Here is a 23943-nt window from a genome sequence, read left to right as displayed (position 1 = left end):
GATACACATATATATACACATATATATACACATATATATACACATATATATACACATATATATACACATATATATACACATATATATACACATATATATACACATAATATACAATATATATATATATATATATATATATATATATATATATATATATGTATATACATATATATATTATATATACACACTTTACCTTTAGGTTGAAAACAGCTGGATTTCCAGGTAGGAGCTTGGCAGCCTTCTCCACCCAAAACTCTGCTCTACTGTCGACTTCATCTTTATTGACCATTAACTCTGTCACCTTCAGCACCAGGTCCCTCTGTGCTGGATTCAGGTCCATGGACCGCTACATATACAAAACAAAGGAACAAAACACACCAAATTTACATGTTAACAAGGTTGGGTAAATGTGTCCAACAATAATATAAATTGAATACATAGTATTGTGGATGAAGGCTTCATGCTGCATGTCTTTTTCAAGTGGTATGTTTCCTTTACCTTGTAGCATGCTATTGCCTTGTTGAATTCTCCATCTTTCTCATACAGCTGGCCAAGGAATTTGTGTGCTTTGGGATCCCGCTCCTGGACTTTAAGATACTCGGATACATGCCTAGGAACAGCATAGGTGCATACATATGTACTATGAATAAAACTGATGTATCCACAAGCAATATTTAATAAATCAAGCAAGTGAAAGCTCTTGGTCTCACCGTTTGGCAAGTTCATACTCCTTTGCCTCAAAGTATAGTTTAGCAAACAAAAACCCTTTGATTGGCTTCTGTAAAAACAAAACACTGACAATTTAGGACATGAATCAAGTGCTTGAATTCAGACATTTGGGTCAGGACTGAGTGTCCAGTGTTAAACTATGACTAGAATAAGTGTCAATACAAGTCAATACCAAAAAGGCTACATTGTCAATTCAATTTTCTATGGAGGACCAGTGCTCCATCTAGGACTGTTGCCTTATGACCAGTGGCCAAGCACCTAAGCTCCAATCTTTCTAGGCTATGTCTGCAAAGACATATTCAGTTGCTTGGGCATAGTTGGTGAACCATATTCAGGGGCGCAGCAGGAGTGGGGTTCTTGAGCTTTACATTGAAGACTGATGTGACATTGACTGACTTAAAAGTACATTAGGGAAGATTATATAATGGCCGAGTGGATCCTTGCCATTTGATTGGTGCTTTGTATGTCACGTGACACGGATTATTTGTCCCATTTGTGTCGCGTTGCATTTAGCATGCAATTTGGTTGTATTTGTTTGTACCATTGCACGCTGTGAACCCTGCTGACTAGTGGGGGTGGTGTTATCTAAACATGGCGGAGTTTGTTTTGCTGACGGACGATGATTTGAAGGCGCTAATTGACGGTGCTAATTATATAAAAAAAAAAAACAAATACAAATCCACTACACTGTAAGCTGTCTGGAGGCATGAAGAGCTATTAGGATGAACAGCAGAACAAATTTCTGATGCGATTTTTCGCTGGACCGAAGAAGTACACAAAGTCTTTTTTTTTTGGAGGTACACGAAGTCAGTGCATGGCTACATTGACTACATTGTCATAATTATTTCTGAACCATTTAACTGTTTTTTCAAGTTCACTGAGAACAATTTTGGACTCCTATTTAAAGTTCATGTTGGACTGTTGATGTCAAAGCACCAGTGACACACCGAAATGTAAGTCCATTTTCTGTTATTTATAAATTAATAAAATATCAAATGACAAGGATCTATTTTAGCCATTATATAAAACAAATAATGAATTTTTTCCACATGGGGTGTGCAGCCAGAACATTCTGAGTGCCGGTCCCAAGCCCGGATAAATGAGGAGGGTTGCGTCAGGAAGGGCATCCGGCATAAAACAAGCCAACCCAACTATGCAGACTCAGAATCGAATTCCCATACCGGATCGGTCGCGGCCCGGGTTAACAACGTCCGCCACCGGTGCTATTGCCCAACAGGGTGCCGGTGGAAATTGGGCTACTGCTGGGCAAAGAAGACGATGAAGAAGAGGAGGAAAACGTTGCCACGAACAGCGGGAGAATAAGAAAACTAGAAAGGTGGAAATGAGAGTGGGGACATTGAATGTTGGTAGTATGACTGGTAAAGGGAGAGAGCTGGCTGATATGATGGAGAGGAGAAAGGTAGACATATTGTGTGTGCAAGAGACCAAGTGGAAGGGAAGTAAGAGCAGGAGCATCGGCGGTGGGTACAAGTTGTTGTACCATGGTGAGGACAGAAAGAGAAATGGTGTTGGGATCATTTTAAAGGAAGAGTATGTTAAAAGTGTGTTGGAGGTTAAGCGAGTGTCTGACAGGGTGATGAGTGTGAAGTTGGAAATTGAAGGGGTGAAGATGAATATCATCAGTGCATATGCCCCACAGGTAGGTTGTGACATGAAGGAGAAAGAAGATTTCTGGAGTGTGTTAGATGAGGTGGTGGAGAGTGTGCCCAAGCATGAAAGAGTGGTGATAGGAGCAGACTTCAATGGGCATGTTGGTGAAGGGAACAGAGGTGATGAGGAAGTAATGGGTAGATATGGTATCAAGGATAGGAATGGGGAAGGACAGATGGTAGTTGATTTTGCAAAAAGGATGGAAATGGCTGTGGTGAATACCTACTTTAAGAAAAGGGAGGAGCACAGGGTAACATATAAAAGTGGAGGAAGGTGCACACAGGTGGACTACATTCTTTATAGGAGATGCAAGCTAAAAGAAATCACAGACTGTAAGGTGGTAGCAGGAGAGAGTGTCACTAGACAGCATAGGATGGTTGTTTGTAGGATGACTTTAGAGATAAAGAAGAAGAAGAGAGTGAGAGCTCAACAAAGGATCAGATGGTGGAAGCTGAAGGAGGAAGACTGGTGTGAAATTTAGCGAGCAGGTGAGAGAAGCAATAGTTGGAGGGGAAGCAATTTTGGACAATTGGAAGAGTACTGCAGATGTGGTGAGAGAGACAGCTAGGGCAGTACTGGGTATGACATCTGGACAGTGGAAGGAAGACAAGGAGACTTGGTGCTGGAATGAAGAGGTCCAGGAAAGCATAAGGAGAAAGAGGTTGGCAAAAAAGTTTTGGGATAGTCGGAGAGATGAAGAAAGTAGACAGGAGTACAAGGAGATGCGGCGTAAGGCGAGAAGAGAAGTGGCAAAAGCAAGGAAAAGGCATATTGCGAGCTGTACAAGAAGTTGAATAGTAAGGAAGGAGAAAAGGACTTGTACCGATTGGCCAGACAAAGGGACAGAGCTGGAAAGGATGTGCAGCAGGTTAGGGTGGTAAAAGATGCACATGGTCATGTGCTGACAAGTGAGGGGTGTGTGCTGAGAAGGTGGAGGGAATATTTCGAAGAGTTGATGAATAAAGAAAATGAGGGACAGAAAAGGCTGGATGATGTGGTGAGAGTAAATCAGGAAGTAAAAGAGATTAGCAAGGAAGAAGTGAGGGCTGCTATGAAGAGGATGAAGAGTGGAAAGGCAGTTGGTCCAGATGACATTCCAATGGAGGCATGGAAATGTCTAGGAGAGATGGCAGTAGAGTTTCTAACCAGATTGTTTAATAAAATCTTGGAAAGTGAGAGGATGCCTGAGGAGTGGAGACGAAGTGTGCTGGTTCCTATTTTCAAGAACAAGGGTGATGTGCAGAGCTGCAGTAACTACAGAGGCATAAAGCTGATCAGCCACAGCATGAAGTTATGGGAAAGAGTAGTAGAAGCTAGGCTTAGAAAACAGGTGAAGATCTGTGAGCAGCAATATGGTTTCATGCCGAGAAAGAGCACTACAAATGCAATGTTTGCTCTGAGAATACTGTTGGAAAAATACAGAGAAGGACAGAAAGAGTTACATTGTGTGTTTGTGGACTTAGAAAAAGCTTATGATAGGGTGCCAAGAGAAGAGTTGTGGCATTGTATGAGGAAGTCTGGAGTGGCAGAGAAGTATGTTAGGGTAGTACAGGACATGTACAAGAACAGTGTGACAGCGGTGAGATGCGCAGTCGGAATGACAGACTCATTCAAGGTGGAGGTGGGATTAGACCAAGGATCAGCTCTGAGTCCTTTCTTGTTTGCAGTGGTGATGGACAGGTTGACAGATGAGATCAGACAGATCTCGGCTTTCAATGTTTACCAGTCCAGTAAGTATCAGTGAAATTGTGGAGAGCTGGACATGTCCAAACTTGTCCTCTGACACGCCGAAACGGAGGTGTTCCTTTGTCTCGCTTCCAAAGCGAATCAGTCTTTACGCGCGAAGCCTCCGCGTGCCTTTCCATGACAAAATCTCTTGTTAAAAGTGAAATCTGCCGGAAAATGGCTGATGTCCAGCTCTTGTGATAACCAGAGAAAGAGCACATGACAGCCTCGTATGCACAGAGCCATCAGCTTAGAAATGGTCCGGTGGCTTGTGCCGCGTCGCGCCGAGCGTCCTTAAAGGGGTCCTTAGACCTTATTCTCTGTGAAGCCCGTAAAATTTTCACCGAAAGCCAGATAAATTTTTTGAATGGTTTCCAGGTGCCAGTCTCTAACAGCTTCTGAAAAAATTCTGATGGAAAAAAAGTCCTTTCCATTCCTCCATTTCCAGACAATGAAAATCCAATGAGGGGGCTGGACCACTCCTTCCCAAGGCGTGTTCACAGGCGAATGACGTCACCTACAGGCGTGGAAAAACTCACGCATGCACATGAGGGTTGAAGCATGTCTGACGTAAAAACATATGAATGAAATCCATATAGTTTTTGAAAAAAATAAAAAGGACCGTTACTTTATTGACAGACCTCGTAGTGTGACTGAATGCCGCGTAACTAGTTAGCATGCCGGAGTCTCATTTGTTCTCGGAATTAACCAGGCAAATTGCTTCACCAACTAAAAATGGCCATGCACCACCCAACACAGAACCGAGAAAGAGCTATCAATCTGTCAGTAAGGGCCAGGTGACGTTTCCCGTGTCGAGTCAAATTAAGCAGGCTCCACTCCTGGTGGTACCCTTCCGTCTCCCCTCTGAAAACCCAAAGACTTTGGTTTCCCGGACGCTGCCAGGCAGGTCATGGGGAATAATGTCGCTGGATTGCTAGTTGGCATCGTTTATAGTCGGAACTACTACAGTATCTGATCATCTTCAAACCTCTGACTTTGTTCTCGATTAATGAAAACATTCTTGGCAAATGCTTTTGCTTTTGTCCATCTTGAATTTCCCCTCAAGGAGCACAATGCCAATGCCCCTGGCTGTCCCACTTAATTATGGCCTCAGTTCAGAGAAGAAAACCTACAAAATAGAACCGGAGTCAGGTGACTGGGCCTACTTTGAACATTATTTTTTCCCCAAAGTAAACGCTTCGGATCCTCAGCTAAGAGCATCAAGGGGGCTCCGAGAGGCAAGGGCTGGGACAAACAACAGCTCGCCTCGCCGCGGGCCGTCAGCCGGAGATTCAACTATGAGCTTTTTAACTGCAGCAACTTTAAGATACGCTATTGGAGCTGGAATTACCACAGTTGCTGGCAACAGACACAAAATACTGATACAGAGAAATTACTTAGTGTTGGCTGTTTAGCACTAGTGAACTCTGACCTCTCCCACAATACAGTGCGTCACCCGAGACTTTTTTTTTTTTGTGGTTTCTGTTTCATTTGAGGTTTTGTCTGTGTCAAAACTTTGCTTTCAGTATCATAATTTGCAGTCACCAATCCGTCTCCACAGAAATGAGGGTTGTGAAACCTTTCCAGAGTTACCAAGTGCGAAAACTGTTTTCTGACGGCGATTTTTAATTTTGTCGCGGAAATACGAAAACTTCTAGATCTCAGTTGCCTTCGAATGCAGCACAAACACATGCCAACTTGTGTTTGTCTGAGGATAATCTGAATCGTGACGAAACTCTGGTTGAGTCAGTACTAAGTAGAGAAACTGTAAAACGGGCTTAACGCCACCGTCATAAGGTCCAACGTCAAAGTGAGTGAGTGAGCGTAGGCTAACAGGCTCAGCTAACTGAGCGCAGCTGAAACCCCGCGCCGCGCATTTTTTTTTCAAGCAAGAACACAGTGTTAGCACTGGATCAATTAACTCCCCAAAGATGGACAGACTAAAGTGATTCAAACTTAAACATAAATAATACTGTAGTGTAACCAGCAGTGCCAGTGATATCCATGTGATCGTGGTTTTCACGTTGCCCGCTCATGCCGAATAGTAGCATGCTAGCGTTAGCCGCCGGTGTAACTCACCTCTTTGAGTGAGGGAGACGAACTCTGTACCGAGGACACGTAACGATCCACCTCTGCCTTACTTCGTCGCATGGTTCTTGAAGACTTCTAAAACAGCTTATTAGGGCACAAAAATATGAAGGAATGAGGGGGGAAATGCATTAACTGCTCATCACTCGCCCGATAGCGTTAGCTTCCATGGCGCCATTGCGCAGTCTCAAAATTAGCGGTGGTGACGTAGCTTGAGTGCGTCATGGGCACAACCTATCAAGCAACAGCAGAAGCGAGTGTCGACACCTACCGGTCGGCTGTAGGTACTACATCCAAATAGTTCTGTTTATTTTGGTGTTTTCCTTCATCAATCACGAAATGTACCTTTGTGAGTCTTGTCCAAAGTTCACAAAGGCAAGTCACACAAGGAGTGAAGGTGGATCTTCCAGTGGGTGGAGGGTTAAAAAAGATTACAGCTGAGGCTGCTAAAAAAAAAATTCTCGCTACTCCCTTAACACCCAATCAAACAGTCCAATAATAGTTTTCTGATGTATAATTAAATGTCAGTTCTTGCTTTGTGTGAACAAAAATAGACACAAGAGTTCTGACGTGGACCAAACTTGATGGAATTTTTGAGGGTCATCTCAGGTGATTTGATTTTGAGAGAAATCAGTTGAGGTCAAAGTTAATGTAATGCCATTTTTACTTAAGATAAGTGGTGTGCTAATAACAAAGTTATGATGATATGCAAATGCCAGAAGATGATTATGTTGTGTATTATTGATAACATTTAACTGATGTTTAGAAGGATAGAGTAGATGCGCCTTTCGCACCGACCGGGTAATAGCATTTATAAAAGCACACCTGATATATTCAAATGCATGCATGCAAAAAAAATGTTGTCTGCAAAGTGTATGATTAAAAAAAAAACACCATGAGGCCAGAATTTGAAACTAAGGGTAAATAAAAGTAAAGAACTTAATTGTTAAAAAAAAAAAAGGAACACTGAATTAAAATCATACATACCAGTGAAAAATGCTCATTTGGATTTTTAAAGAAAGGGTGAATTTCCATGACCCAAAGTTGAACTCTCCAGGCTTGGGGATTTTCCAAGAAATCATCTCACCACGCCTGGGTATTTCTTGAAAAATGAAATCATTAACAACTGTTTTTATTGGTGTGAGATTTGCTATTATTTAGAAAGACCACCCACTTGGGGTGGAGAAATTGCCCATTTCACAGTATATAAGATGACTGCAAACTAGTGTGATTTGAAGCTGTTCCATTGTTCCCTGAGGACTGTGTGAATTTTTGCTTCCTTTACAGGTGGATAAAAACTGTTGTTTTGAGACTTTGATTTTTCTCTGACTTTTCTGGACACCTTTAAGAAGATATTTATGAGCACAGCTAAAACACTTAGACTCTCATCTGGTGGTCAAGGACTCTGTCCTGAGTGTCCATGACATTGACAAGGTCAAAATTTGGGCCAAAAATGTATACAAAGTGACTATTGATATTGTACTGTAGTTCTTTTTCACAGTATGGCATCCAATAACAAACCACTGGCATTAATATTAGATAAAGAGTGACATCATGGCATTGAAGCTGTACAGAGGTGACTGATGAAATTTAAGCACAAAACTAAATTCACGGTTTGTGTACATATTGAGTCAGTAGCACTGGCCATACTTATATACAGGGGATATTTTGAATGGTCATTCAGAGGAACTGATTACAAATACACCTATGCGAATGATCATTATGGAACTTCTGGTATGGCGTTTAGTGAGTAGACACGTATTCGTCTCGCTCCGCTGCGCTGTTCAATGTTTTTTGCCTTGCAAACCTTGCAGTTTTTGCTTGGAATCACAGTTTTATTAATTTTTTCGTATTTACCTCTTTCTGATCACCTGCAAATTTCCAAGTCTAAAAGTAAGTCAGAATGAGACAGAGAAACTTTGCTGCTTGCTGCATCTGTAACTGTGGCAGAGATTAGCCTTCTGCTGGAAGACCACAGAGCTGCTCTGTCTGCAGACTTTAAGCCTTCTTTTGAAAGTTTGTCATTCAAGTTGGACAGTGTCCAATCTGCAGTGCATGACCAAGGTTTACACATTAATTCTCTTGAATCCAGTCACTGATTTTGATCAACACTTGGAGCAGCTCAAAGCCAAGTACTCTGCACTCTGAAAAGATGACGAGTGGTTAAAACCCAAAATGGCAGACCTAGAGGGACACAGCAGAACTCAGCACTCTCCTAGACTCAGCACTCCCCCTGCCTTCACCACACATGCGTCACAGTGGAGCGTTAGCAGCGTCATGGCAGAACGTCAGCAGCAATTAACAGATTATCTCTGCATTTCTGCTTAAACTGCCTCGTTTGCAATTAAAACTGACTTTAGAATGATTTAAGCAGTTTTACTTTGTCATCTGATGGTTAATAATCAAATTATTCGGTTTGATCGGGTGTTGTGAGTCAGACTGAGAGAAAGAGTGTCAGACGTGCTGCTGTCGCGCTGTGATTGCTCCCCCATCTTTTATATGGAAATGATTGTTGTATAAAAGCTTCAGAAATACAGTGAGGTAAATAAGTATTTGAACACTCTGCGGTTTTGCAAGTTCTCCCACTTAGAAATCATGGAGGGGTCTGAAATTTTCATCTTAGGTGCATGTCCACTGTGAGAGACATAATCAAAAAAAAAAAAAAAAAAAAAATCCGGAAATCACAATGTATGATTTCTTAATTCATTTGTTTGTATGTTACTACTGCAAATAAATATTTGAATCCCTACCAACCAGCAAGAATTCTGGCTCACACAGACCTGTTAATTTTTCTTTAAGAAGCCCTCTGGCTTGGGACTCCAGCAAGGACGGTTGCATTCCTCCCCTTTCCTCTCCTCCTTTCTGCTCTCTATCTCTGCTCCGACCTTCAAAGTCCCAGCTTCACCAGACTGTGAATTCTTCAAATTATGATTTGGACTAACTATGGAATTGATCAGCTGGTCTCTCAATGCTATTGACACCATTTTTTTTTCTGAACAAGGAGATCAGGGTTGGGGGACCCTGCATGCCCTGATGGAACCTACCCAGCGGGCTATGCTCTCGACGCCTGAGAGAATGGAGTGTGACATTTGGCTCCACTCTCTGTGGAAGACGTTGAGGATTCATTCCTATTCGCTTTTATAGTGGGAAGTTTGGTGCTGATTGGTTTGTGCGCTGCCCTGACCCACAGGAATATTAGCAAGATGGCTGCTTCCAGAATTTCGTCCCCTCATCAGTCCGTCATGATTAATGAGTTGGGCAATGCTGTGTAATCTCAGACTGCGTGAACTCTTGGACTCAAACGCAAAATGGATACAATCTTGGAGCAAATCGCTGCATTGCAAAAGAATGTACTGCTGAGGAACGGAGAATATTCTTCATAAATTTGGACTCTAGACGGTCAGAGGTGCAGTAAATAGAATTCTGTATCTCTCCGCCAAACATCAATATGGCAGCCTTATCGGCTCCTGAAGGCCAAATTCCCTGCTCTTCCCCCAGAAGGATCGACAGACTTGGTGAAGGAATTCGGTTCCCCTTTCTCATCTATCTACCCCCCCCCCCCCTCAGCCTGCTGTTGCCTAGCAACATCAGGCTTTACACACACAAACAGAAACTGTTAGACTTTACACACACACAGACAGAAATTGACAGAAATTTAACATCTGCACACGATGCATGTCTCCCTCCCTCCATTCCTGTTACCCCCACCCCCCGCGTCTCTCCACTTCCCTCACTCTGGCGTGTAAAAGTAATTGCCCTTTTTGGGATCAATAAAGTTGTCTGAATCTGAATCTCTTATTCTGCACTCTTTACCTGTAATAACTGCACCTGTTTGAACTTGTTACCTGTATAAAAGACACATGTTCACACACTCAATCAATCATACTCCAACCTGTCCACCATAGCCAAGACCAAACAGTTGTCTAAGGACACCAGGGACAAAACTGTAGACCTGCACAAGGCTGGGATGGACTACAGGACAACAGACAAGCAGCTTGGTAGAAGACAACAACTGTTATGATTATTTATTAGAAAGTGGAAGAAACACAAGATGACTGTCAATCTCCCTTGGTCTGGGATTCCATGAAGATCTCACTTTGTTGGGTAAGGATGATTCTGAGAAAGCTCAGAACTACACAGAAGGACCTGGTCAATGACCTGAAGAGTGCTGGGACCACAGTCACAAAGATTACATTAGTAAGATAATGATGCTGTCATGGTGTAAAATCCTGCAGGGCAGCAAGGTCCCCCTGCTCAAGTCAGCACATGTCCAGGCCCATTTGAAGTTCACCAGTGACTATCTGGATGATCCAGAGGAGGCATGGGAGAAGGTCCTGTGGTCAGATGAGACCAGAATAGAGCTTTTTGGAATCAACTCCACTTACCATGTTTAGAGATGAGAACAACCCCAAGAAAACCATCCCAACCGTGAAGCATGGGGGTGGAAATATCATACTCTGGGGGTACTCTTCTGCAAAGGGGACAGGACGACTGCACTGTATTGAAAGGAGGATGGATGGGGTCATGTATTGCGAGATTCTGACCCCAAACACACAGCCAGGGCAACTAAGGAGGGGCTCTGTAAGAAGCATTTCAAGGTCCTGGAGTGGCCTGGCCAGTCTTCAGACCTGAACTCAATAGAAAATCTTTGGAGGGAGCTGAAACTCCAAACCTGAAAGATCTAGAGAAGATCTGCATGCAGGAGTGGACCAAAATCCCTGCTGCAGTGTGTGCAAACCTGGTGAAAATCTACAGGAAACGTTTGACCTCTGTAATTGCAAACAAAGGCTACCAAATATTAACACTGATTTTCACAGGTGTTAAATACTTATTTGTAGCAGTAACATACAAATCAATTATTAAAAAATTATACATTGTGATGTCCGGATTTTTTTTTTTTTTTTTAGATTATGTCTGTCACAGTGGACATGCACCTAAGATGAAACTTTCAGACCCCTCCACGATTTCTAAGTGGGAGAACTTGCAAAATCGCAAGGTGTTCAAATACTTATTTTCCTCACTGTATGTCACTGAGATAGATAGTGACTGGAGTGCAGTTGTAAGCAGAAACGAGGCAATTGCAGCTTATGCTCCAAAATGACGCATACGCAGTGAAGGTGCAGTGAAGGCAGGGGGAGTGCTGAGTACGCGCGTCGTGAAGTGCACAGACGCACGTATTTTACATGCGTTGTAGGAATCCGAACAACGTTTTTTACAGCGTTTTTTAAGGGCTCCATTGAGGTGTGAAAACGGCGTATTGTTTGACACATTACGGCTCATTTAGCAGTGTTGTCTTTAATTACGGCGTAAAAAAACGCCGTAATAACTGACAAAACTGCATTTTTTACAGCGTATTTTTGGTGAAACGCGTCTGAAAGTGGCGTAATTGTGGTGCTGTTGGCTTGCCATAGCTTGCCATATTCTGTTGCCCACATTGCGCGTAAAATACGCGCATCTGTGTACTTCACGATGCACGTAGTGCTGAGCTCCTGACTCTGGCTCCCAAAGGAAAACACCGATCAGTTATCCTGCACTTTCATCGATATCAAATGAAACATCTGGTGATTCGTGAGGCACATAAGAGGGGTGACCTTACAATGGACATAAGATTCAGCTCTATGAAGATTATAACCCCGAAGTGGACAGCGCGTGGAGTTCAAGTGTGCCATGTTGGAACTCTACAAGCAGGGCTCAGGCCTGCGTTCCTGTACCCAGCCAAAATGTGTATTACTTTGCAGATGGGGGAAATTGAATAGCTGCAATCTGCATCAGATGCTGACAAGTTTGTGCAGGATCTATGTAAAGTCTAGAGGCATTTGTCTTCTTTTGATTTCAATAACTGCTATCTGCACCTTTACAGCTAAAGTGGATTGATTGTGGTTGTTACTGTTTCTGCCTTTTTGTTGGTCAGACTGACATGAGACACTTTTGGGCCTTTCAACACTGCAAGTGTTGATGGCGTTAGATGCGTCGGGATCGCTCTAAAAAGCATTATGGGACTTTCACACTGCAACCACTGATGGCGTTAGACACATCGCAGATCGCTCTAAAAAGCATTGTTTTCAATGAGACACTTCGACAAGCGTTGCCGCTTGTCGCCAAGCTGCCGCGGTCAAAGTTCAACTCAAGCCAACCTTTGCTGCTGTGCGCTGTGACGTAGCTTTGTGCTGTCCAATACAAACAAGGCTTTTAAAAAAGAATAAAATAGTTGCTGTTTAAAGAGCCTCTGTTTTATTTAGAAGCATAGAAGCAGATGTTGGTTTGCTGGACTCTTGGGACATTTAACCAGATGAAGGTCTCTTCTGCAGCTTCAACCTCTGGTGGACTTTTTGAAGACATTTTTGTCTCATTTTGAAGAGCAGAGATGTTTTCTTCCGACTGGACTTCATGATGTTCAGCTCATCACTGGAAGTTTTTGAAGTGCATCTGTATTTCGGTTTCCTGTACAGCAAATGTTCCTGATTGTAGGACAAATAGAAATTCTTAAAATATAAAGAAACACTAAACAACTTTTAAAAAAGTTGAGTTTTTTGTGGTCTCAGAAGCTGTATCTTTATTTGGTAAAAATAAAATAAGACTGAACCATTTACAAATGAAAATGTTCACCCAGCTCAACTCTGCTAAAAGGCTAACTTAATGTTAGCTGAGCATTAAACCTTCAGCAGTGCAGTAATGTCACGTTCTATTTTTAAGTTATTCTCACTTTGGGTAAGTTGCAGAACTAAGCTCTGTAAGAGTGTCCCATGATGCATAACACAAAATGGCTGACGCACATCCAAAATGTCCTTGTAACTATCTGTTCTTAACCTAACTGCTTTTCAAAATGGCTGACACACAAAATGTCCTTGTATTTGGTAAAACTATCAGTTCCTTTTACAGCTGTCTAATTGATAAAACCATCTGATCTTTTTTATATGTTTAATTGATAAAAGCAAAGTATTCATGTCTATTTGGAAAAATAATCAGCATGATAGAACACTCTTTTTATTATGGGACACTATACTATGTTACAGACATACACACACTATAAGATTTTTACATAACAACCTTGAATGCAACACGGACAGATGCCCGCCTACATCACCTCACTTTGCAGCCAACCCACATAGACCACCCACATGGGAGTGGCTTAGGCACAGTAATAAAAAGTAGAGGACAAAGGAAGTCGAGTTCTTTGTCCCATGTGTTTGCATGTGACTTGGTGAAAAGATCCCAGTGGTGAGATGATTCTCTGTATCAGTGTAACAACTCTTTACAATACAACATCTAAACTTTGAAATCCATTTCCTGTCCAATTCTTTTTGGGGATCACTCACCGTGCTAAAAGAACCTAAGAGAAATGGTGTTTCCACCCGGTTGACGGTGAGAGTTGGTGAATTTGAGGCCTTTTTACTGATTTGGGACGGTGGATTCTTCAATACTGAACATCGTAGCCACATTTCAGGGTGAGCAGAAGCCTTTTTCTAAAGTTCTGCTGAGCTAAGGCTCGTACATTGTTCAGTGTTGAATGGATCTGCGGTCGTGATTCTGGTATGATAAATTGATGGGCGGATGTTGAATTAATATTGTTGACCGGAGTTTTTGCACTGAGAAGGTTTCTAGTCCTTGGTTGGTGTTGGCGTACATGTTCCAGAAATTAAGGTTAAAGACCTTGGAAAAGAGGAATTTCCTTGACCAAAAAGGGAGATTCACACTTTTTCTAAATTCTGTGTTTAAGTTCCTGAGGTGAAGGCCGGTGTGCCCCCTCTAAACATGAAAGCGATTGGCCCTCTTGCAGATGGCGTTTCTGCTCAATGGGCAACCGGTGTCCTAACATTTATTGTTGTAAATTTTAAATATTGGGTTTAAGTCCCTGAATATGGCCGGCATGCTCATTCTAAATGTGAGGACAATTGGCTTCCTTGGGAATGGCAACTCCACCTAAATTGCCAACTGGTGCCTGATAATATGCTAAATGTTTGTCTGTTGAATGAATGAAGCTGGCGAGTGTGTTTCTTTGTTCACTGAGTGAATGTGACCATGTTGTATTTTCCTTTGTTTTGTCCGTGTACATGGGGGAAGTTTCTGAACAGCAGGGGAGGAGAAGTAGCTGATGGGCTGCGGTGGTTTGTTATAACCTACCGAAATCCCCAGTTCTTCTGATTATGTGTTCTGAGGGATATTTTGTTTTGAGGGAGGTGGTACGGTGATATTAGATGAGGAATGCAGGTTCATTCATCGTGGAAGTTAAACTGATGTTCAGCTGGAAGGCGGTGTCGATTTGCGAGTAGTTGTGCCGCCATTAGCCACTAACCGATAGCTAAAACATGGTTTGTGGACGGTCACCATTAGCCGCTAACTTATAGCGGTTAATCGGCTAACTGGTCTTAAATAAATTAACGTGGTTTTGCATGTGACGGTATAAATTCACACTGATCAAGCAGATAGCCTCTCAGACAGAAACAAGGTGTCCACTTGATGATATTACAAACTTAGAATAGTTAGATTTGGTACGACAACAGTTAGCCAACACTGCTTTAGCTTAGCTTTCACTAACACTCAAGCGCTGTCCGACTAAGTAACAAATTTTCACTTTTGTCTTGTTCCTGGGTTAAAACCATAATTTCCCATTTCTTCACAACCAATCAAAAGAGAAAAGAGTGGTCTTGACCTCCAAACTTTGGTTTTGTGGTCAGGACAATGAACTTGCAAATTAACCAGTTTTCGCATTCACTGAGCGGTCACTACTAATTTCTGGAAAAGTTAAGTCCATTTGTCAGAGTTGAGGTCATCATATTTTCTTTTTGTGATCATGTCAAAAGGGTTCAAACATCATTTCAAACATAATACAATGTTGACAAGGCAATTATATTCATGAAAACCTTCCTCATTTGTACAGATTGAGCAAGAACTTTCAAGAACAGGAGAGCAATTTACTGAGGTTTGAAGAATCTCCTTTGTTCATGAATATTTCACTCTTTAATCAAAGAAAATTAAACAAGCTAAACAACAGAGGGGAAAAGAGAGCAATGAAGTTTGCTGTTCCAAGAATATGGCGTGAACCCACTGACCACTCAACCAACTGCTACTTCTGCATGGTGGATCCTTCCAAACGCCGAAGTGGGAAGAATGCACCTGTTATTCCTTATCCTGACATTCCATCTTCCATTGCACCAGTGCCACATAGTGCTGAGCTTCCTGTACCTTCACCTCCAGAAAGAAAACAACCATCAGAAGAAGAAAGCACTGAATCAGAGGATGGGGAGAACAGTGGACTGTGACATTACAGATACAGTTTGTGAGAGGAATCCTTACTTCCCAAGTCAAGGAGATCTGAATGACCTCAGAGATCTTGGTTTGACAAAGTCAAATGCTGAGCTTTTGATCTCAAGGCTGAAGGAGTGGGACTTGTTAGATGAAAAGTGTGCAAGTAACAAGCCAAAGAAAACGTCACCAACTTTTCTCTAGCTTTTTTGCCAAGGAAGAGAGTTTGTGGTATTGTTGTGACATTTCAGGACTGTTCAATGCAATTGGAATTGCATGTAATCCAAATGAGTGGAGACACTTCATTGATAGCTCATCCAGAAGCCTGAAGGCTGTGCTACTGCACAATGGGAACAAGTATCCATCACTTCCTTTGGCTCATTCAGTGTATCTCAGTGCATCTGAATTCTCACTTGGAAGCCGTAACATTAAACATGAGCCATTGGTGGATCCTCATAGTCCAAGAGCAGATTTTCAGAAGGGCTCTAGAAATAGGAAAACGTAGCACACCCAGTATTTATTTGGTTTGACTTTTTTCCAGGTTGGGACACACCTAAGAAACATACCTAGCCCTGTTGTAGTCATAAATTGTGGTATAGGTAATTTGCTATGAGGGTTGGCATACGAGGTCTATTAGAAAAGTATCCGACCTTATTATTTTTTTCAAAAACCATATGGATTTGAATCATGTGTGATTACATCAGACATGCTTGAACCCTCGTGGGCATGCAAGAGTTTTTTTCACGCCTGTCGGTTACGTCATTCACCTGTGGGCAGTCTTTGAGTGAGGAGTGGCCCACCCTCTCATCGATTTTTTTCATTGTTTAGGAATGGCTCAGAGACTGCTGCTTTGTTTGATCAAAATTTTTTCAAAACTGTAAGGCACAACTGAGTGGACACCATTCGATAAATTCAGCTGGTTTTCGGTAAAAATTTTAATGGCTGATGAGAGATTTTGGTCTGTAACTGTCGCTTTAAGGACGGCGCCTGACGGCGATCTGCACTTTGAGACGGCAGCGTCTCACCATTTCAAGTTGAAAACTTCCACATTTCAGGCTCTGTTGATCCAGGAAGTCGTCAGAGAACAGAGAACTTTCAGAAGAAGTCGGCATGAGGAGTTTATTCGGACATTCCATTGTTAACGGACATTTTGTAATGAAAGAACGTGCGGGCAGAGTCGCATGTCGGGCTGGACCCAACCGCGGGGGGTCGCGACAGGAAAAACACCTCCGTTGGAAACCTTAACGGGCAAGTTGGAACATGCCCAAGCTGTTAAACAATTTCTCAGTTACTCACTTGTTGAAAGCCATCAAAAGCTGCCTGAATTTTACAAATGGTTTTCAACACAGAGGTGTTTTTCCTGTCGCGGTGCACACAGATTTGCCGAGTCGTCACGGAAACGACTCGGCGAATTTGCGCGCACGTCTTTCATTACAAAATGTCCTTAAACAGTGGAATGTCCGCATAAAGTCCTCATGCCGGCCTCTTCTAAATCTTCTCTGTTCTCTCACGACGTCCTGGGTGAATTAAGCCTTAAATTAGGATGTTTTCAGGTCGAAACGGGCCGACGACGGTGCCTGGAAGCGCTGCGCGACGTCCTGCTCCGTGGGAAGTCCTTACAGCGACAGAAACACCCCATAATCTCTCATCAGCTGTTAAACTTTTCACCGAAAACCAGCTTAATTTCTCGAATAGTGTCCACTCGGATATTCCTCAGGTCCAGAAAAAATTTTGATAAAGCAACCGCGCGCCGTCTCGAGCAGCGTGTGAAACAAAGGAATTCAGCCGAGAGGGCGGGACCACATCTCACTCAAGGCCTGCCCACAGGGAAATGACGTCACCGACACGCGTGAAAAAACTCACGCATGCGCACGAGGGTTCAAGCATGATTGGTGTAATCACACGTCATTCAAATCCATATAGTTTTTTTTTTTTAAATAAAAAGGTAGGATACTTTTCTGATAGACCTCGTATACAGACGAAACGCGGCGAAATGGCGGAAATGAAATTCATCATAATGTTAATATCTTGCAAATTAATTAAGCTACAATCATGTTTTTGGTGTCAAAATGTGAGGAATTGAAAGATAAAAACAACCAATAACATTTGGTAGTCATATATTTGTCATATATTTGCTCTTATGAACAAAAAAATGCAAAAGTCTCAAATAATCAGCCTAAAATCCATTTCGGTTTTGACGGCCGCCAATAGACACAAATGAAAATATTTCAAAAACTACAACACCTAGGTGTTCATTTGATACACCAAAATCATCCTCTATTATTCTGTTAAATAATGAAATTAAAGAAGTTATACACATACATTCAAAAAACTTAGTTATTACCACAAGCAATGAATCTGATGTACAGAAATTGCTGTCAGTGTTTTCTTCTGAACCGATGAAGCATTGATGGTCAAGTACTGCCACTTATGAATGTAATGTAATGCCATCTGACCTGACGAATAACTGTGAACGCAGTTGAGCGTGGTCGGAATCACATGAAAACGTTCATTGAGGAATGTCTAAACAAATGTTCTAAAAGTTTCTGGGATCCAGTACCACAACTAAAACTGAAAACTTTTGCTGACTTAGCTCAAAAGAAACACGTGAAAACAAAAGACGAAAAAACTCAAGTGGTTAACGCAGACAGACAACTGTTTGGACGACTGATCATAGTGGCAAAATCAAGGGATGTTGACCTCAAATACATACTCACCTATGAATTGTCAGCTGTCCCGTTTTCCTTGGCCCATGCAGATGGAACACTCAGAGCGAACACCAAGAGTGCCTTGCTTGCTGTACTTGAGGAAGGTGTAGATAAGTTCCATAGACTACCAAATTCAGAGCCAACACCACTCACTGCAGTCATAGTGGATGCCATGGCCATGATCCAGATGGTCAAGGTTACTGGAGTGGCAACATTTGGTGCTTTGGCAGAAAAATATTGGGAAGCTTGCACAAGAGTCCTGAGTCAGAATGATTACCATTGAGTAGACATCATTTTCGATATGACAAGAAACATTCGATCAAAGAACAGACACGTTTGAAACGAGGAGCTTCAACATCACTGGAGATCAAAATTACTGGGGATAACACTTCAATTCCAAGCCAGTGGAGCAAGTTCCTCAACAACCCTGTCAACAAGGCAAACCTTACAAACTTTTTGTCAGAAGTGGAATGATACATTCACATATGTGGTACCTGTTGGCAAACCTAGCTGGAGGTTTTCATGATCTGTTGAGGGTTGCTATGCTCACTTCTGGCAATTCCAAAGTTGTGGAGGAGCTGCATTGTGACCATGAAGAAGCAGACACTAGGATATTACTGCATGCCCTTCATGCCTCTCAGGACCATGACCACATAGTAATACAGTCACCTGATTCAGATGTGGCAGTACTAAGCATTCACGCTTTCACGTCAATGCACTGTCCAGAACTGTGGTTTAGAACTGGTGCAAAAGACAAGCTGCGATATTTGCCAGTACATACCATCGCAAATCTGCGTGGTCCCTCTCTGTGTGCTGCACTCCCAGGATTCCATTCTTTAACTGGATGTGACAGCAGCAGTGCACTCTCCGGGATAGGAAAGAAAAAGGGCTTTGACTTGCTGAAGGCCTCTCCTGAGCATCAGCAAAGCATGTCCAAACTTGGAGATAGCTTGGAACTGTGCACAGTGTCAAATGTCTTACGAAAAACTGGTTTGCAAGTTTTACTCTAAAAATGCTCATGCTATGGCAGATGAGACCAGGTACTTTTTATTCTGCCAAAAACAGAAGCAAAATGAAAATTTACCACCAACATCAAACAGTCTCAAACACGACATCAAGCGAGCCAGTTTTCAAGCATTTGTTTGGAAGAAATGTCTGTGTGCCATCCAGAACTTGCCATCACCAACTGGGCATGGTTGGGAGCTTGTCAGTGGATCTACACATATTAGGCCAGTTCTGATGCCACAGGAGCCTGCTCCTTCAGCCATTTTAGAGCTGATTGCATGCAAGTGTAAAAAATCAGCTTGCAGGAGAACAGACCTCTGTCAGTGAAAATCAAACAACTTAGTGTGTACAGAAGCTTGCTTATGCATGGCAGGGGAGTCATGTGAAAACACTCAAATTGATGTCACAGAAGACTGTGATATTGATGATTAGGGATTGTATAGCAAGTGTTATCTTTGAAATGGTGTGTGCCACTTTTAAATATTCATTCTGTGGTTCATTCATGTACACAGTTAGTCAAACATCAAAACTTTGTGTACAGTAAAATGTCAAATATCGTATTCTTTAAATAGAACCTTTATTGTTTGCCGAAGAAAATGGGGGGGGAGGGTAATGCTTGTGGTAATAACTGTTTTTTGAATGTATGTGTATAACTTCTTTAATTTCATTATTTAACAGAATAATAGAGGATGATTTTGGTGTATCAAATGAACACCTAGGTGATGTAGTTATCTCCGCCAAGGAGGTTATGTTTTCGGTCGCGTTTGTTTGTTTGTCTGTCTGTCTGTCAGCAGGATAACTCAAAGTTTGTGGAGTGGTTTGAAATGACAAGAGGAACAAGTGATTCAATTTTAGTGGTGATCCGGATCACGATCCGAATCCCGATGCTGACGCGATAGCATGTCTATGGCATTTTCAATGTTAAAAGTTAGCATTAAGCAGTTGCAGCTGTCATCACGTTCAGGTGCATTTGTTTTCAAATTGTACTATTTCTTAAATTTATTTTTGTTTATATATTAATAATCTAATGATTATTATATACAATTTTAGAGAAAGAGACAAAAAGGAATAGATGACTGTGCCAAGGAGGGAATCTCTTTAGGGTCAGTGACCCTATGGCCTTGTTTAGAGAAGTGTTTCATAAATGTTAAAAAAATTCATATATTTGCAGTTTAATTGAATAATACATTGAATTTTGTCTCTTATTTGTTTTTATCTAGAAGCACATTAGGGTGCCACTCAAAAATAAAGTTTCTAATTTTCATTGTCCCACCCCACAAATTTGTTCATAATATGAAACGAAAAAAGGTGACAAAATTTGGATGTATTCTAATAATATTTACTGGTAGCTCAACAGTTTCAAAGTTTTGTAATTTTTCGAATTTTTTCGAAAAATTCGGATATGACAAATAATAATTAACATAAAAAGATCAGAATATTGCAGAAATCCTTAAAATGAAGACTAGCAGCTGCTAGCAGTTACTTCAGAACTTAAGTGATTTTTGAACAAAAACAGATTAGCACAAATAATGACTGAAATTGTCACAATGTTAATTAGCTGTCCGCAGATGTCGATGTTGCTTCAACAGCAGCTGTGGTGAGTGTAGTAAAGTTGGACTTGTTAGTGTTTGGAAAGTCACGGCGGTGTTTCTCCACCACTTGCAACAAGAATTGTTTCTGTTCCTCTTGATTGGTCAGAACTCCATTGAATGCCTGAATCAAGGCCATCCCTTGAGATGAGAGTTCCTGTGCAGTCAGACGGAACTGGGAACGAAAGATGTATATCTTAAGACTGTATATGAGCTTTGCCATCCACCTAGCTTGATGGAATGCCCCAGGAGCCTGAATGTGTACATCACCATTGCAGTCAGCTCCCAGAAACAGCAATGACAAGTGCAAGCGCTCATGGTAATCATCTCTGGGATGAAACTCTTAGTTGTTGGCGAATGAAGCAAATGATATCATCCTTAACTGGATTGAGGCTGGATTGACGCTATTGACTGGACACTATGAAACCTACATCTAGTCCACTTTTAGCTAGACTGGTCAACTGAGCCCCAGTATTCATGGAACCTCTGGAACAGCTTGATGTTTGGTCCACTAGATGGTCCCATAACTGTATCAAACACCTTTGCCACCATTAATTCCATAATATGATGTCTGCATGCTAAGCTGATCAGATCCCTACCCAGCATTTCTTCTAGAAGTACACAGGCACCAGCACAGACTCCTGTGTTGCTGGCTGTGGTGTCAAAGCACATGAACTTAATGTGATCAGTGAGGTTCCATTACTCAATGAGATTAAACACTGCAGTTGCTTGTGCCTGACCAGTTCAGATCACAACTACTGCTTGCCATCATTTCTGTGAACCTGGAAAATGTTTAAAACAAATTTTTGGCCATTAAAGTTAGTGATTCAGCTGACGCCCAACTATACAATTTATACATAATTACTTGATATATGTGAAACACATCAGTCCATTGAGCTACCTGTAAATATCCATATATCTGAATGAAACTTGTAGCGGTTAATATGCTTCATAAAAGGGAAAAAAATTAGGGGGTGGGACCTGGAAAAAGTTGAAAATTTTTTTTGGCCATAATAGTGAGTGGCACCCTAAAGCACATGCAATATCAATATCATTTATCCGGGCTTGGGACCGGCACTCAGAATGTATTGGCTGCACACACCATGTGGCTGAGCGTTCCCATGGCAGTGAAATCAAATGTGATTCTTTTTCTCCATTAAATAAACCAGTTAATTATGATGATGAGCCTAATTTAAAATTTCATTATCACTGTTATTCTTATTATGATTATTATTTTGTCAGTGTACATGACAACAAAAAGAGTTGCCAGCTGCTGGAAAATTATTCTACACACTATTGCAAGCACAGAAAGAAAGGTCAGATTCAGTCACTTCAGCTAGTAATGTGAACACAGCATAAGTTCAAAGCCCTCTTTACAAATAGGCAGACTCTCCTTTTTGCAAACTTTCCACAAGTGGGCAGAATCAAACCCGTTCTTACACCCTGTCTGCTTTCAAATGCCTTTTATTTCATAAACTGGCTGCCTGCCTCCTTTGCTACGTGATCCGCAGAGAAATGTGGCGTGTCCAGCTCAGGATAAAGCTGAATCTTCTCCGTGTGCAGCAGGACATGTCACACAATTCAGAAAAATGTACAGGAATTATAAGCCTGTCTTTATAATTTTGTGAATGAAATGTGCATTATTAGGAAGAAAGTCGAGGTGGAACTGACTTTAGCCCACGACCCCCCCCCCCCCCCCCCACCCACTTGTCCCGCACATTAGAGAAACCCAGAGGTGAACTGACCTCCTCAGGTGGTGCGCTCCTCCCCTTTCCTTCACCATCTCACTGCTTCAGCAAGCAAGGGTGCCTGCAGGGGCGGCAATTTGTCAATTCTACACACAGTGACAAGAAAAACATTTTGCGGTGGAGATTTTTTTTTTTTAAGTGCTCGTCCCCACGGTGCCGCCTCTCCATAAATGCCGCCCAGGGTGACAGCCCGCATGGCCCGTATCAAAAACTGCCACTGACCACAGAAATCTTCCTGAAGTGGTAATTTCATTGGATGCAGAAAAAGCATTTGATAGAGTGGAACGGGAGTACCTTTTCACAGTCCTTTAGAAATTTGGTTTTGGCGATAGATTTATTTCTTGGATTCATCTCTTGTATACTTCCCCCTATTTTCTGTCTGTACTAATAATGTAAAATCCAACTATTTTACATTACTTTTTGCTGTAGCAATAGAGCCACTATCAGTAAGTCTTAGAACCTAGTCCTTGTTCCAGAGTGTAACTTGTGGGAGTACAGAACATAGGGTTGCTCTGTCTGCAGACAATTTACTTTTATGTCACAAATCCAACTTGTCATTTAACATCTGTTATGGCAGTACTCCAAAATTTTCTCATTTTGTGGATATAGGCTTAACATACTAGAAAGTGAATGCTTATCAATAAATGTAGCTGCACAGCATCTCAGACAAACGTGTTTGGACGGACATGAACTTACAACTGTCCACTGACGCGCGTGTCTGCTTGCTGTCCTCATGTGGACATACATAAAACATATATTGCTGCTGCGATGGGCTGCAGCGAGCGAGCTCACAGCGCACACATTGACAGGCTGTCCCAGATGAAACAGACTGTTGGATCATAACACGCAGCAGGTGATCTGAATGTCACGTCTCCCACGTGAGCTCCATTCCACATGACGTGGTGTCTGTCCTGCGGCATGCCGTGAACAGGACATGCATGTGGGGCCAGCTGGACACGCCAGACCAGGAGACCTGGACACAATAAGAGCACATGAACTGCTTCACTCATGTCAATTCATGACTCTACGTCTGTGACCATGGGTCATCTACAACCTCAATTCCAGTGAAGTTGGGACATTGTGAAAAATAGAAATAAAACAGAATACAATGATTTGCAAATCCTCTTCAACCTACAGTAGTGTTTAGAATAATAGTAGTGCTATGTGACTAAAAAGATTAATCCAGGTTTTGAGTATATTTCTTATTGTTACATGGGAAACAAGGTACCAGTAGATTCAGTAGATTCTCACAAATCCAACAAGACCAAGCATTCATGATATACACACTCTTAAGGCTATGAAATTAGGCTATTAGTAAAAAAGTAGAAAAGGGGGTGTTCACAATAATAGTAGTGTGGCATTCAGTCAGTGAGTTTGTCAATTTTGTGGAACAAACAGGTGTGAATCAGGTGTCCCCTATTTAAGGATGAAGCCAGC

At 41.9% G+C, this 23943-nt stretch overlaps 1 protein-coding gene across 2 annotated transcripts in view; it reads right to left on the bottom strand.

Annotated features, from left to right (window-relative positions):
* Positions 1 to 6403, bottom strand: part of ranbp2 (RAN binding protein 2) — a 58306-nt gene extending 51903 nt beyond the window's left edge. For both annotated transcript variants that reach the window (XM_034186415.1, XM_034186414.1), the window contains exons 1-4: positions 6205 to 6403; positions 711 to 778; positions 499 to 610; positions 194 to 346 (exon numbers count right to left, since the gene is read on the bottom strand). In XM_034186415.1, the coding sequence (XP_034042306.1) occupies positions 194 to 346; positions 499 to 610; positions 711 to 778; positions 6205 to 6276 (405 nt within the window). In that variant the 5' untranslated portion in view covers positions 6277 to 6403. The remainder of the gene's footprint in view (positions 1 to 193; positions 347 to 498; positions 611 to 710; positions 779 to 6204) is intronic.
* Positions 6404 to 23943: the final 17540 nt, after the last annotated feature.

Source organism: Thalassophryne amazonica, chromosome 14 (assembly GCF_902500255.1).
Source record: "Thalassophryne amazonica chromosome 14, fThaAma1.1, whole genome shotgun sequence".
Lineage (NCBI taxonomy): Eukaryota > Metazoa > Chordata > Actinopteri > Batrachoidiformes > Batrachoididae > Thalassophryne > Thalassophryne amazonica.
Note: the sequence above shows the minus strand (reverse complement) of the source record. Positions and strands in the feature narration are given on the sequence as shown.